The 15,357-nt window shown below is 38.8% G+C and overlaps 1 protein-coding gene across 4 annotated transcripts in view; it reads left to right on the top strand.

The window, feature by feature from the left end:
* The window catches only part of LOC126416433 (DNA-dependent metalloprotease SPRTN-like), a 101,497-nt gene extending 86,411 nt beyond the window's left edge, over window positions 1–15,086 (top strand). For all 4 annotated transcript variants that reach the window (XM_050084153.1, XM_050084156.1, XM_050084154.1 and 1 more), the window contains one exon: window positions 13,347–15,086. In XM_050084153.1, coding sequence (XP_049940110.1) covers window positions 13,347–14,752 — 1,406 coding nt within the window. In that variant the 3' untranslated portion in view covers window positions 14,753–15,086. The remainder of the gene's footprint in view (window positions 1–13,346) is intronic.
* Window positions 15,087–15,357: the final 271 nt, after the last annotated feature.

Raw genomic sequence — 15,357 nt, 5'->3', positions numbered from 1 at the left:
CTCCTGTAATTATCACGGCCACAGCCTATGGTAATACACTGTCCCCACACTCTCCACCCAACAGTTTCCACCCCCCCCCCCTCCCCCCCGTCTGTCGTGTCACCTCCTCCTCATTATCATCCCCCACCCTCTTTTTTTGCTGCCCTCTGCCAATGCACACGCCCATCTATCCCTGCTCGTCTCCTTTTTCACTCCGTTTTCGTCACCTCCCTGCTCCACAACATGCAGTGCATGTCGGCAGTCTAGCCCCTGCACACTCCACCACACAGGGCTCCTATCTCCCACCACCTGTACACTGCTATCCCTTCCCCTTTGCTGCCCCCTGCAGATTGTTGCTTCCATTCCACATGACAGCTGCATTCTGGTCCAAGTATCAAAGTTGGCAATTATGTGTGCAGAAGATGCAAATGAATGGTGTATGTTTCTCTTTCTCTTTCTTTTTCTGATGAAGGCTGTGGCCAAAAGCTTATGTGTAAGTGTCTTTTGAGTGTGTCTGTCTGCAACTTAATGTGTCATCTTTACGGTAAGTAGCAATCTGTATTTTCTTTCAATACTGATATTCCAACCTGGAGTTTCCATTGTTTGATTTTACAGTAAAATACAGATTGGACTTACAACTGATTGCTGAATCCCGTTGCCTTTTTTCAAACGTACCACAGTCAACACAGCACAGCCATTCTGATGGAATCAGACTTTAAGATTATGTTAAAATTCATTAGTTCTCAATATGTTTTTCTTCTTTCATCTTCACATGGCTTCATATTTATGTAATGTAAACAAACTTTCTGTTGAGTTTTATAAGTAGTCTTCCACATCCACAGTAGATATTGAATTATTCTGTATTGAAAATAACCCTCTCTATTGTTTTCTGTGAGCTCCCTCACAGATAAGATTGCATGGTTGATTTAGAACACATGCAGTGTACTTTTAGATAAAAAATTCCATATCCAAACCTCTGTTGGTAATCATCTTTGCCCTTACCGTACCTTTCCGAATGGCTTCTGATTTTGAAAACTAATTTTCATTGAGAACCATGCCTCAAATCCACTATCCATTTGTCACCATTCAATGTAACAACGCCACAGGAAGCACTCATCCTAACAGCGTCTCATTTCTTGCCTCTTTTTTTGTTTGATACCATCCTTCATCATATTGTTCCATAAATAGACCTATTTGGTACCTTTGGTTGCTAGTAGTAGGTGTCAAGAACTTTGCAGGATGTTTATCTTCATTGTATTAATGACATCTAGCATCTTCAGTAAGCTGATGCCTGTTAATTGTAGTACACTTAAAATCATGTGTCAAACTCCACAAAAATATGACTGCTGCTTTCCATTCACCTGGAAATTAACATAGATGAGTCATTGCTAGATTTCCACCTTCAGTTTTACCGCCAGTGTTCAGTAGATCTCCTACAGTTTTCTTCATTAGTCGTTGATATTTTTCTATGAATTCACAAATATAATTTTCATCTCAGCTGTACAGTACAAAATTTGCTGTTCTCTGGGGCAAATTATTTTTGTAGTTCTTCTCATACTGTTTTGAATTTGCCAAATTTTGTATATGCATTTGCTGCTCACTGCTACTGGGAAGTGCAGTTTTTGCTAGTGCTTTACCTTGAATGTATACGTCAAAACAATCTCTGTTAAACTCATTTTCATTTGCTATGACCAAGAAGTGTAACTCCACCGAGTTCCTCGTTGCTATGTCTATTCTCCAATGTCTGTAGTATTTTCCACAAACTGTCTTACTGTTGTTAAAAGAACAAATTTTCTTTCACACAAAATTAATGAGCACAGCTTACCATAATTAACTCTTTCCAAATGTGTCTCACAAAAAATACACAGTCAGCATCGTCAAATGTTTTGTGTCTGCCATACATAAGAGTTTTCGATTGACTTACTGACTCTAATTCAAGGTTTATTTTTATGTCAGACTTCCTGGACCCATAACCATTGTCAGAGTAGAATAAACATTTATATTAAACACTTTCATGTTTATTGAAGGAGAAACAATATACATCATTAAAGCTACTTCTTCTTATTCTTCTTCTTTTCAGAAAACAAGGCCTTCCTGGCACATCAGTGTCTTTGTAAACAGTAGCAATGTCAAAGATAATCCAGTCACAAAAACAGAATAAAGTAGCTGTTATTCACTTGCTTAATTTGAACTCCAAACAGCTCCCTTTTAGTTCTTATACATATTGTATTGTATCCCTCTTTCCATATGGCTTACTCCTATTATTCTCAGAATTTTGATCAATTACCACTTTACATTGCCAAATGCTTTTTTGAGGATTCTATGAAGGTATCATGATTTTTCTTATGTTTTGTTTTCTGTATCAAGTACAATATCAGAACTGCCTCTCAATTTCTTTACATTTCATAAAGCCAAATTGATTGTCATCTAGTAGATGATCAATATTATTTTTCTTCCATGTATATATTATTGTTGTCAACAAATTTGATGTGTGTGGTGGTGTGCTGTCTGTGCAATAACTCTCATAATTATCTGCTGATTGTGTCTTCGGGATCGTGTGGATGATGATTTGCCAAAAGTCCGATAGTACGTCGGCAGTCTCGTAAATCATACACACCAACTTGAATGGTCACTTGCTTGCCACTTCCCCAAATGATCTAGAAATTCCAAAGGAATTTTATCTTTCCCTTCTGCCGTATTTGATCAAAAGTCTACCAAAGCTGTATTGAACTCTTGTCTCTAATACTTCCTCCCTGTGTCTTCCATATCAACTCCCATTTCTTCCTAATCACATTATTAGTCAGTTTCTTCCCTTTGTGTTGACCTTCAATATACTCATTCTACTTATCTGCTCTTTCCTGTGAACTTATCAGTTGAATTTCTATTGCCCTCTTAATGTTGATGCCCTGACTTTAAATTTCACAGAAGGTTGCTTTGACTTTTCTATATGCTTAATCAGCCCTTCTGATGACCATTACTTTTTCAATTTTTTTTTTTCACATTTTTCATGCAACCATTTCATCTTGGTTTTCTTCCAGTTCCTATTTATTTCATTCCTAAATGACTTGCATTTCTGTATTTCGTGTTGGTCAAATTTCTGTATTTTCCATTTACCCTCTTCAATTGAAAAGCCTATGTGGTATTCATTGTAACAGTATCAATAGCCTTAGAGAACATAAAATACATCTCATTATTCCTCAGTACTTCAGTATCTTATTTATTTGCACATTTATTCTTCTAAATGAGTTTTTAAGCTTGAGACTACTCATTACTGAATTGTCATATATTTGCTCTAGTGCGTACTTGACAGTCCAATGTCTGATTTTGCAATCTCTGTCTGTGATGTAATCCAGCTGCAATCTTCCACTATTTCCAGGCATTTTGTAAGTATACCACCTCCTATTGTGATTTTTGAACAGTGTATTCACTGTTGCTAACTAAAAATTATTGCAGAACTCAGTTTGTCTTCCTCCTCTGTCCTACTACAAATTCACCTGTAACTCTTTTTTCTATCACTTCATCTACTTCTGTATTCCAATCCCCAATGATATTAGATTATTTCTTTGTACATATTGAATTACCCATTGAATGTCCTCATATACTTTATGTATCTCCTCATCTTTCACTCGTAATATCAGGTGTATACTTGAAATATTGTCGTTGGTGTGAGTTTGCTGTCAGTTCTGCTGAGAAAAACCCTAGTTCGGAACTATTCACAGTAACTTACACTATGCCGTATTTTTCTACTCAAAAAGAATCCTACTCTTGTTATGCCATATTGTGCTACTGTTGGTATTACCTCATATACACCTGATCAGAAATTCTTACCTTTTTTTCTATTTGACTTCACTTATTCCCTCGATATCTAGACTGAGCCTTTGCATTTCCATTTCCAAAATTTCTATCTTCCCTACCACATTCAGAATTCCGACATTACATTCTCCAACTTGTAAAGTGTTAACCTTTTGCTGGTTATTAACTCTTTCATGCATTGGTTTCCATCGCCTTCTGCATCCTCATGTCATCGATCATTGCTGATTTGTCTGTCTTTTATGGGTAGTTTCCTAACTAAAGGGCAAGAGGTTCACCTGAAGCTCTGACCTCTTTGACAAGGCCATTGGCAGACAGGGGTGACTGATCTTCCTGGGATTCTTTTACCACTATTGTGGATGGTTTTTATTTAGAATTTAAGCAGTGGCAGGGTTTTAATGTGGGACACAGGATATTTTGATTGATAATCAAAGACACTACCACTAGACCACAGCCTGGAAAGGATGACACCTTTCAAAAATGCAGTTGCTGCTGATGGATATTGGGCTGGAAATGGATGAAGCTATGGATGGAGCCATCAGAGAGGTGAAAGTCTGTGTCCAGGAAGGTGGCACATTGAGCTGAGGAGGGCCAGGTGAAGTGAGTGGAAGAGGTGGTGTTGATACTATAGCCGAGTGAGCATAGGGTGTCTTGACCCTGGCAACCGAACATGGAGATAGGTTTTTGGGAGGCTAGATGGGTTTCCCCAAGATAGTCCATAAATAGCACAACATAGGAGGGTGCCATATGCAGATGCCCATGGCAGTGCTGCAGATTTGTTTACATATCTTCCCCCCCCCCCCCCCCCCCTCCCCCGCACTCCCTCCCCCCAAAGAATAAGTAATTATGCGTAACAGGTTCCCATGTGCTTTAAAAAGGCCCTAATTTTCAAAATCCTTCATAGGGCTCTCTAAAAAGGTCATATTTTTAAAGTTTCAGACCCTAAAAATGCTATAAAATCTTTGCATAAGTTCCATTACTTTATCTCTCAGGATACTTGTAGAAAGAATCATTCGTGTGTGAGACAACAAACAGGAAGGAAAGCAAAAGGTTATCACCCATGTACAGTTTGGCTATGAGGAAAAAGGCATGTGGTTACCGTTAGGGGAAAATGGGATGTATGGACGGTCGCAGTGAAAAGGCCAGTGCTACCAACCTGCAGATGCACACATCTCATAGTATACAGCAGCTATGATATTTTGTACTCATGGTTGTAACAAGGGTTCACACATTCATTGTATGGGCGGTGAGTGTCAGATTTGGGATCGGACTTTTCTGTAGACAAATGTGTGAAATTAAATTAAGACTGTTACAATTCAATGAGCCCAAACACCCACTGCTGTTAGATCGTTGAGCCTGGCAAACGACTAAAATGGGGAACAGAGGACAGACAATACAAAAGTCAACAAAACGTGCCGACATTAAACGAAGTACAAGTTGCCTTCTTTCCTTAATCAGACTGTGGAGGGCTTGCCTGATTCAGTGGCGAATTGCTGGAAAGCATGACATCGTATTCCTTCTGCCCATTCACATTGTTTTTCTTTGTAGTGCTACTGCTGCTAGATTTACACAAGAAAGGATGGAACATGCCTTCATCGATATTCATTAGATTTTCTGTGTGACAAGAAGAATCAATGTTGTACTGAATCATGCATTGCCATCCATTTTAGTTCTTTTCATCAGTACCCTGTGCGCTAGTGCTTTTTTAGTTCTTTAAGGCATATTTTGTTGACTGTACTGCCCTTTAGTAAAATTTAAAACTTCCATAATGGGCAAATGTGTTTCTAATCATCTTTGTTGTCTGTAGTGAGGAGCATTGGCTAGCTACGTGAGACTCAGCCCTGGCATCACTTGCATAGGAGACTGAAGACGCCATGAGAGTAACTGCATATCCTTTATTGGCAGTAGTTGGCTCGTAGTATGCTAGTGGTGCTATGGGTTATACGCCAACTACAGACAAGAAAGAATAGGCATTAAACCTCATGTTGTCTTCAATCTCCATCTACACGGGACATCAGGACAGAATCTCACTTATGCATTGTTCCTCAATTTACCATCTTTATTTAACAAAAGATGAATTCAAGAATTAGTTTACACCCTGTGTTGAGTCGTTCATTGAATTTTTCTACCCTTAAATGCCCATAATGGGTAAATGTGTTTTTAACCATCTTTGGTTCAACGAAGATTTTGCACTTGGGAAGATGGGAGAATCATCCTTAAAACTACGTGCAGTAAGTACATTTTCCATAATGTTTCTGTACGTATTTTCTTTATTATGGTGAACAGCATTTTCAGCAGAAGAGTCTTTCAGAATTGTGCCAATAGAAATGCTCTTTCGAAAATAATGTAGTTTCGTGACTGAAACAGAATAAAATCTTTTAGTTTCTACCTGTCAGAAAATTTCAATTTACCCCTCAGGGTGTAATTACCCCAGGTTGGGAACCACTGACTTAGTGGCTTTGCATACTAAATATTCTGCTGCTTAGATGGATTAACATTGCTCATTCTTGCACTGTTTACACATTATGACTAAATGAAAAGGAGCCATTGCACACACATCAAAAAAAGTTTGCATCACCCCGGTTCCCAGAACTCCTGAAGATAGACATTGACTGTGGATATTGTATTACAGACACAGTCCCTTTGACTGTTCAGAGATGTCACTAAACCTGCCCAAAGATGTAAACAACCATGCATGAGCAGCGCCTTTCAGACGGAGGGGGTCCGACAGGCTGTCAGTTCTAGTCATTCCACCAGGAAGGAGATACACGGCTCATGTTGTCTGTAGTTCAACCATGCCTAGACGGTCAGTACCACGGTTCTATCGCGTCCGCATAGTTACTTTGTGTCAGGAAGGGCTCTCAACAAGAGAAGTGTCCAGGCATCTCAGAGTGAACCAAAGCGATGTTGTTCGGATATGGAGGAGATACTGAGAGACAGGAACTGGTGTTAGGAGACAACCCAGTCAGACTGAATGCCTTAGACACAATGTCCAGCGAGTGCAGCAAGGTGGTGGTTCCCTGCTGTTTTGTGGTGGGATTATGTGGGGCCAACGTACATCGCTGTTGGTCATGGAAGGCGCCGTAGCGGCTGTACGATACGTGTATGCCGTCCTCAGACTGATAGTGCAACTATATCAGCACCATATTGGCGAGGCATTCATCTTCATGGACGACAATTCGCGCCCCCATAGTGCACATCTTGTGAATGACTTCCTTCAGGATAACGGCATCGCTCGAGTAGAGTGGCCAGCATCTACGCCAAATCGATGTTGAGTAGTGGGACAATCGGGACCAACAGTGCCTAGATGAACTTGTGAATATTATGCCATGATGAATACAGGCATGCATCTGTGCAAGAGGACGTGCTACTCGGTATTAGAGGTACCGGTGTGCACAACAATCCGGACCACCACCTCTGTAGGTCTAAAGGTGGTACAACATGCAATGTGTGGTTTTCATGAGCAATAAAAAGAGCGAAAATGATGTTTATGTTGATCTCTGTTCCAATTTTCTGTACATGTTCCGGAACTCTCGGATCCGAGTTGATGCAAAACTTTTTTTGATGTGTGTACTACATTTATACATGTATGAAATAATTGTTAGCTCACTTGTAGAAGTAAACAAACTTGACAAAAGTCTGGAAATTGCACTGTGGATGCCTTGAATAATTGCAGGATAAAATTACAAAGCCAGTAATGTGACCACCGCTTTAGCATGATTTTTGGCAAGCAAAATATACGAAGCTTTAGCGTGCATTGCTTTGTCATGATAGACGCACGTGTGACCCCAGCATTAGAATTGCTTTGTCCAATGGGTACGCATTAAAGATTCCGATGCCATGCTTAGTAACTTGCTATGCCTAAAATTATTATTCAAAACAATCAGTTTCATGAGTACTTTCAATTCATTGGGTGCATTTGAACAGCAAAATTTGATACCAAGTTATTGAGGCAGGAAAACTGTGAAATAGGGTACAAATCATTTGACTCTAAAGTGGCGCAAACAATATGACCAATTAGCAGCAACCAAGACCCAAGAATAATACAGTTGGTTCAGATGACGTGAGAACTGCGCCCCTAGTAGATGAAACAGGAAACTGTGACATAAAAATTTATGTTCAGTGTGGAGTCCAAAGCTCTTGTTACATTCATTTATGGATAGTATGAAATCTAATTTATTAATCTGGCAGCACTGTACAGAGGACTTTGTAATAAGTGCACTATGTGATTGTCGGCTTGAGTACAGATTTGAGAAGTTGTTCTGTACTATAGATAATTGATGGAATGATTGGACTTTATAGTCTTGCAGAAAGGGCCTTAATAGTAAATGTTTAGCCAAATTTAACTTTCCTTCTTGAAATTGCATATACATATGGTAGCTAATGAAAATTGCATTTTTATTTCTAATTAAGATACATATTATGTTAATGATGGTCAGAGAAGCAGCTGCTGTGAACTTAGTCATTTTAACCAAAAGTAAATAAATAAAGAAGGAACTAAAACACCCAATTCTGTAGTTTCCAAACAAAAAGAGAAAAACAGTAATGAAGCAGTAGAACAAGGGGCTACTCTATCAGAACACATTTCTAAAAAATCAGCGTTAGATGCTGAAATAATATGATTGATAAAATGTGTTACCAGTTCTTTTTTTTACAAGTCTTAAGGATATCAGTAATGTTTTTCAGCAAATGTTTCCAGACAGCAACATTGCAAAACAGTGTTCATGAGGACCAACTAAGTGTGCATACTTGGGCAGCTTTGGGGTAGCACCATATTTCATGAATATGCTGCATGATAATAATGTGAATATTTTCACACTATGCTTTAATGACGAATACCAAAGAAATTAGATTTACATATCCGTTACTGAGATGATGTAAACAATAAAGTAGAAACGCAATATTGATATTCTACTTTTCTAGGTCACATTACTGCTGTGGGTGCTGGGAAAGAATTTTATGATCAAACAAATAAACTAGGCTTGCAAAAATTAATTCAGATTTAAATGGATGGTCCAGCTTCTAATTGGAATGATTCAAGGAAATTCAAATCCAGATGCTTAATTTAGGTAGCAGTGGCCTGCAGGTGTTGAATAATGGTTTTAAGAAAGGAAACACTGGCAGGATGGAATTTAAATACTTTGTGTTCAGCACTTTACTGTCTGTTCAATGATTCTCTCTCATGTAGGGAGGATTTCTTAAAAATTTCAGCCAGTAATAAAATTACTTGCAGACTTTGTAGTCATTGGTGGCTTGAAAATATTCCAGCAGCAGAGAGGACATTAAAGGTATGCAAGGTGCATAACTTTGCTTCCGCCGTTTACTGATAGGTGGCAACAACGGTAAGTAGCAGTCGAAACAAACAGATCGCAGACATCAGGCAGTTAGCTTGGACCTCGGTGAATATAACCTCATTCAAACATTAGTCGATTTGTGTCTGCATCATAAAGTTGTTCTTGATTGAAAATGTCAGTTTTCGAGCCTAATTCTTGTCATTTGCGGGAGGTGTTACTGTTTTGTTTCAGTATGAAGAAAACAGTGGCTGAGTCTCATCGAATGCTCTCAAGTACATATTGTAAGGATGCTATTAGTGAAAGAACTTGTCATGAGTGGTTTCAACGCTTCAAGAACGTTGATTTTAATGTCGTAGACCCGCATAGTGGTGGAAGAGAGTGTTTTCGAAGATGAAGAATTGAAGACATTGCTGAGTGAAGGCTCGCCTCAAACTCGAGAAGAATTGGCACAATTAGTGGGAGTGACACAGCAAGCCATGCAGCAGTCACATCTCAAGGCTGTGGGCATGACTGAGAAAGAAGGAACTTGTGTCCCGTATGAGAAGAAACAGAGACGCTGAACGGCATTTGTGCGTTTGTGAACAGTGGCTTGAGAGGCAAAAACGGAAGGGATTTTTCTGCATTGCTTTGTGACCAGGGATGAAAAATGGGTTCATTATGATAACCATAAATGCAAAAAAATCATGGGGATATTCTGGCCAGGCTTCCATGTCTATGGCCAAACCGAATATTCTCGGCTCCAAGATCATGCTCTGCATTGGGTGGGACCAGCTCGGCGTCGTGTACTATGAGGTGTTAAAACCAGGTGAAACAATCACAGGAAAGACTTATTCTTTTTTAAGTAAGTTCTTGATTCCAAATTCTTCAAAGCTGTACAGCATCATCAAAAAGTTATTGACTTGATATTGTGTTCAAGCAGATGTAGCAAGAGGTTTCTCATCAAACAAATTAATGGAAGTGGATAATATGAAAAGTGAAACGTGTATTGCCCAAAGAGTAATAACTGTTCACCTAAAACATACTAGTGGATTAACAAATTTTGAAGTGAGCAAGGAACTTTGTTCATGTGCTGCTACTGCCAGGAACTTTGTTCATCTGTTGCTAATGCCAGGCAGAAATATACAATGTATTTTGAAGAACAGAAAACATTGAGACAAACTGTAATGCTAGGTTCTAAAAGAAAAGCATTGGTATGTGAAATAAGAGGACAGAAAACTAAAAAGAGAAGATTAAAAGATGCTATTAGTTAACAAGAGAAATGTGGTGCTGATTTGGCAGAAAAAGCTGAAAATGTGGGAAACACGAAATTATTTTCCAGTCACAGTTTCAGAAGATCAGTCAAGGAAATAAATAAATAAATAAAAACAATTGACAGGAATAAACACTAAAACTGAACCCATGCTGAAAGATAAGAAAGTAAATTAGAATATGTAATTATACTTAATTGCATATAGATAATGGTATAGTGTGTATAAAAATGTACTTATAAAATACACATTTTAAAGTGGATCATAATGCCTTTTGATTGATTTTGCTAAATAAAAAAAATTACGTGGAATTAGTGAGTATTTTATTTTATCTTAAATTTGCAGCTTCTTGTTTTAAGTTTTCTCTTTAGAATTCGTGTTCACTGGCCTTAAAAAGGCTGTAATTTTCAGATTAGGAAAAGAGTGGGAACCCTGTGTTGAGGATATGATTGGTACAATGCATAAGGAATTAGGTAGTGGGTTTGGAGTTAGAAATGTGTTCAGGGAGAGGCAGTGTTCAATAGCAGGAGAGCCCTGGGCATGGGATATTGTTCATGGGAAGGTGGCATCAGTGATGTTGAGGTGCAGCCATATGGTAATGGGATGAGTTTGTAGAGAATTGGCAGAGGAAATGGTTCCTTAATATGTAATGCTAGACTGTGGGTAATTAGGTGTAGGTAATTGTGAACAACAGTGGAGATATTTTCAGTGGGAGCATGGTGACCAGGATTGTTGATTTTACAGGTTTTGGGAAGCATGTGTGGGGTGTATGTGCAAGTACTCAGCGAAGTGAGGAGGCAAATGAATTCAGGGCCTAATGATTTGAGTAGAGATTAGAGGTTATGTCTCGGATGGGATCAATTTGGAAGGGCTTGTATGTGGACAAACAGATAGTTGGTGCTTTCTGTCAGTTAGGCATCCTGACAGAATGCAGAGCTGCGGCTGCAGGAAGGGTGATTAAATGAGGCTCTGTCTTAGTATTCTAGATGCCTGTTCTTTCTTGATATGAGAGATGTGTGTTCTTGGGTAGGGACTTGGGGTAGGTTGGTGAGGACCAGGTTAGACATAAGGAATTCCTGGAAGATAATCAGGGGTTGATAATGTAAGTTTGGTGGTGGTGGGGGTGGTGGTGGTGGTATGAACTGGGAGAGGCAATGTTTAATGTTGAGATTAGAATAGCTTTGGTTGGAGGAACTGATAGCTAAGAAGTGTTTCCACTTTATGGATCAGGAGGAGGAGAGAATTTCTTTGAAAAGTCCAGTATGGTTGAACATATGTTGCTGGCTGAAGGTGAATTGAAACTTCTGTAGAGATTTTTTTCCATATGGGTTGACAACTTGGTTTTGGGTTTGTTTCTGTTCTGAGTTTTATGGGATGTTTAGAGGCAGTATTGAGGCAGATAAAATAGGCCAGCAAGGCAGGGCCTGGGTGCTATGAAGGGTTGACAAGGGGCTCCAGTGGTGGGAGGATAGGTGATGGCAGTGTCATTCTGAGGTGGAAGTGGGCTGTCAATAAATTAGATAATTTTTCATCGGGGTGTCTGGAGTGGTCTTCCAGGTGTTGTAGGGAAGCAGTTTAAATCTCGGAGATCTGTTGTTTGTAGTTGGGATTACACGGTAACAGTATTTGATGAAGGGAGCAGAGGTGGTTGAAGGATGGCTGTACCACAGAGATTTGTTTCTATAGTGTCAGTTTGGTGGGGGATGAGAATTAGCAGAATCTGAAATTTTGAAGAGCATGAGGGAAGGAGTGGCAGCAGCCAGAGAAGGGAATATTTATGGTTAGTATGTTGGGGTATTCCACAGCTTTTCAGGAACAGGATGTGGGACTGGGTTTTAGCTAGGGGTAGAGATACTTTCCTGAGCTAATACAGAAGGATTGGTCTCTTTGGGATGGATCGTCACTGGGGTAGGGAGGGGGGACCAAAGTACATATTGAAGTAGTCGCAGAAAAGACAAATGAAAGCATTAGATGTTTGTAAAGGGAAGTACGGATAACAAGGTGAGCCATTGGAAATAAAAAAGGGAAAAAAAAATTGTGCTATGGCATATAGGATAGTTCTGTAATGTGAAAATATCGGCGGCAGCGGCTCACATGCGTGTACAAGTGTTTGTTTATTGTGGCTCAAAAAGAATTTCTCTGAAAGCCCAACACAAGGCTACTGTTTATAGAGAGTTTGTGATTTACTAAGGCTGATGCACTACATATTATCTACATTGTATATACTGACATGATGTGACCTTGGATTTCACATGGCCTCCGCCTCATCAAGTAACAAAGTTAGTATGGTACAGATCTTATAAAGATTTTTATAAGTGCACTGCCATTGCCGCCATTGCCATCCACCTGGCTACTCTCTCCACTTTCTATGGACATTTCATAATCTCCAGTTGCTAGTTTTCAATCAATAGAAATCAGAAGATTTGGATTGCATGTACTTTGTCTCCCGTCACTATCTACTTTAAGTATAAACCAAGACTGTATGTGGAAGCACTATAATAGCCATAGGTGAATGCTGTGTTTCATTTCAATGTCGTGTGTTAGATTTGTTTAGTGAAATGATTGTGATCCATGAAGTAGAGAGGACTGCTTTGTCACTGACAGCTTCACCTAAGGAAAAGAAATTTCTCACATATCTTCATTACACTCAGAAGCTTGGACAGATCCTTAGTCTGAATTGGTACACATGTATACTGTCTGCACTACATACTGGTGGCAGAGTTTGCTATCTTTGCACTGTGTCGTGTCAGTGCATATTTGTGGGAGTGCTTGTATCGTCAGTTTCCTGTGCAACTTTCTGAAGTTATTAAAATACCCAAGTGTCACTGTGTCGTGTCAGTGCATATTTGTGGGAGTGCTTGTATCGTCAGTTTCCTGTGCAACTTTCTGAAGTTATTAAAATACCCAAGTGTGTTCTCTGTACATTGTTTCTGATTTCAGATTATTATTATCAAATCCATGCCAACATACTGTAATGAGAGTAAATAAGTAATAACAATATTTTCCTTACTTTCAGGGACTGCTACAGTGTCTAAAGAAAGGAATGACATCCGTAATTTCTTTCCATTTATGGGTGAAGGTAAGGCATTGGCCACAAGCAGTTCACATGACAAAGCAAGACCTGTTTCAGATGGAAAGTGTTCATCTGAAAAGGATACTCTCAGATACACAGATATGGTTATTTCTAACAAAAGGGAACCAAGTGATTTAGTGCATCGTGGGCCAGTGTCTGTAAGTAGTTTCATTAAAGGTGCCCCAGTAGCCAAAGATAAAAATGTAGGTGTTAAGGGGCTATTTGACAAGCCAGTTTTAAACACTCACTCTAAAAATGTAACAAATAGTAAAAATAACCTCCTAAGCAATAATAAGAGCAGTTCACCTTTTGGTTCATCTCCAAACAATAAGTTTGGAAAGGCTCGAATTGGAGGAATGTTGGCCAATAAAGGAAATGGAACTATGGTAATCACCCAAAAAGGAAACAAGCAGACACAGAAAAAGTCCAGTGGTGCAAATGATTCAGCACCTCAGCACTCTGTTTCTGCACCAGTTACTCCTTTTGTTGGAAAAGGCTATACTGTTGGATCCACTAGTAGCTGTCAGCCTGTGCCAGCAGCTACTGAAAAGCCATGGTTGTCCTTGTTGGACAAAATTGAAGCTGACAGGAAGAAAAAGAAACATTTGTCCTCTTTGACAATTGGCAAAGTCTTCTCAACAACCAAGACAGTAAAAAGTAATGAAATTATTAAAAATGAAAGTAAAATGAAGAATTCCAGTGAGTCACTGCGGTCACCACCCAAGAAATTCAAAAATGATCCTGCTACAAAGCCTTTTTTCCCAACTGATGTGGGCAGCCACAATAAAATCCACAGTAGCATGGATAGTAACAGCCAAGCACAGTCATCAGCAAATGGCAGTTTGGAAGTTATGGTCAACTGTCCAACTTGTGGAACATTAGTGGAAGAAAATGCAATCAATTCACACTTAGATACTTGTTTGCAGCATAGAGCAGAAGACACACCTGCATCTCAGAATGTAGCAAACTGCCCAATCTGCAACAAGAATTTCCCATTAAATGAAATTAATAGTCATGTTGATGTATGTCTAAGTAATAATGATGATTCTACCTCTGTAACAATGGAAGAGGAAGATGAAATGATTAAATGTCCTATGTGTGATGAGAAACTTTTAAAACATACACTGGATGTCCATCTAGAATCATGCATTCTCTGTATTACAAAAGCAGATGCTTGTTTCATTGAAGATGACTGTGAGAGTGAGGTGAATGATGCTAGTGGAAGTGATGGTGGAGAGGATTTACATCCATGCCCTCTATGCATGAAGTTAGTGAAAGAGAATCTCATGAACATCCATTTGGATGATTGCTTGTCAGCAGACATTTTGCAGGAAATGGCTCAAGAGTGATTAAATGTTCCTAGAGAAAAAAAAAGTTGCTAGTCAAGCTGTGGAAGACTTGTGTTTATCAGTTTAAGACTTTTTGAATTTTAATTATATTCTTTGTTATTTATGCTCCAAGTGATTTTTCAAGAACATTCTTTTTAATCTTTTAGTCATAAATGGCATTTCATTGTAATTTTTTTTACCAAGTAATTTGTTTTATAACTGATGCTCTTTGAAGACAATGAAAAAAAATCCATGCTGCAATCTTGTATTATGTAAATTGTTGTATTTGTAATAAAATTTTATTTTTATAAAGTTTTATAAAAGGTTTGTATTAAATTCAGAACTGTTAACATAATTTTGGAATTACATTGTTTGTCCTCAGCAAATTAATATGCTGTTATAGACTGGTATTGATAATTGCTTCCAGCAACTCTGTTGTGGAGATAACAGTATAGATGAAGATGAGTCATGTTTTATGGGACAAATATTACAGTATCATACCAGTAAATGTCAGCAAAATTACAATACATGTTTCCTGTCCTCAAATTGCCTGCAGCGAAAGGAAGACCCTTAAGTGCATGGTTGACTTTAGTGATGCTTCTCAAAATCAGGTCACTGCAAGATCA

The sequence above is a fragment of the Schistocerca serialis genome, chromosome 8 (genome assembly GCF_023864345.2).
Source record: "Schistocerca serialis cubense isolate TAMUIC-IGC-003099 chromosome 8, iqSchSeri2.2, whole genome shotgun sequence".
Lineage (NCBI taxonomy): Eukaryota > Metazoa > Arthropoda > Insecta > Orthoptera > Acrididae > Schistocerca > Schistocerca serialis.
The sequence above is the reverse complement of the archived record's forward strand: the minus strand, read 5'-3'. Positions and strand labels throughout refer to the sequence as shown.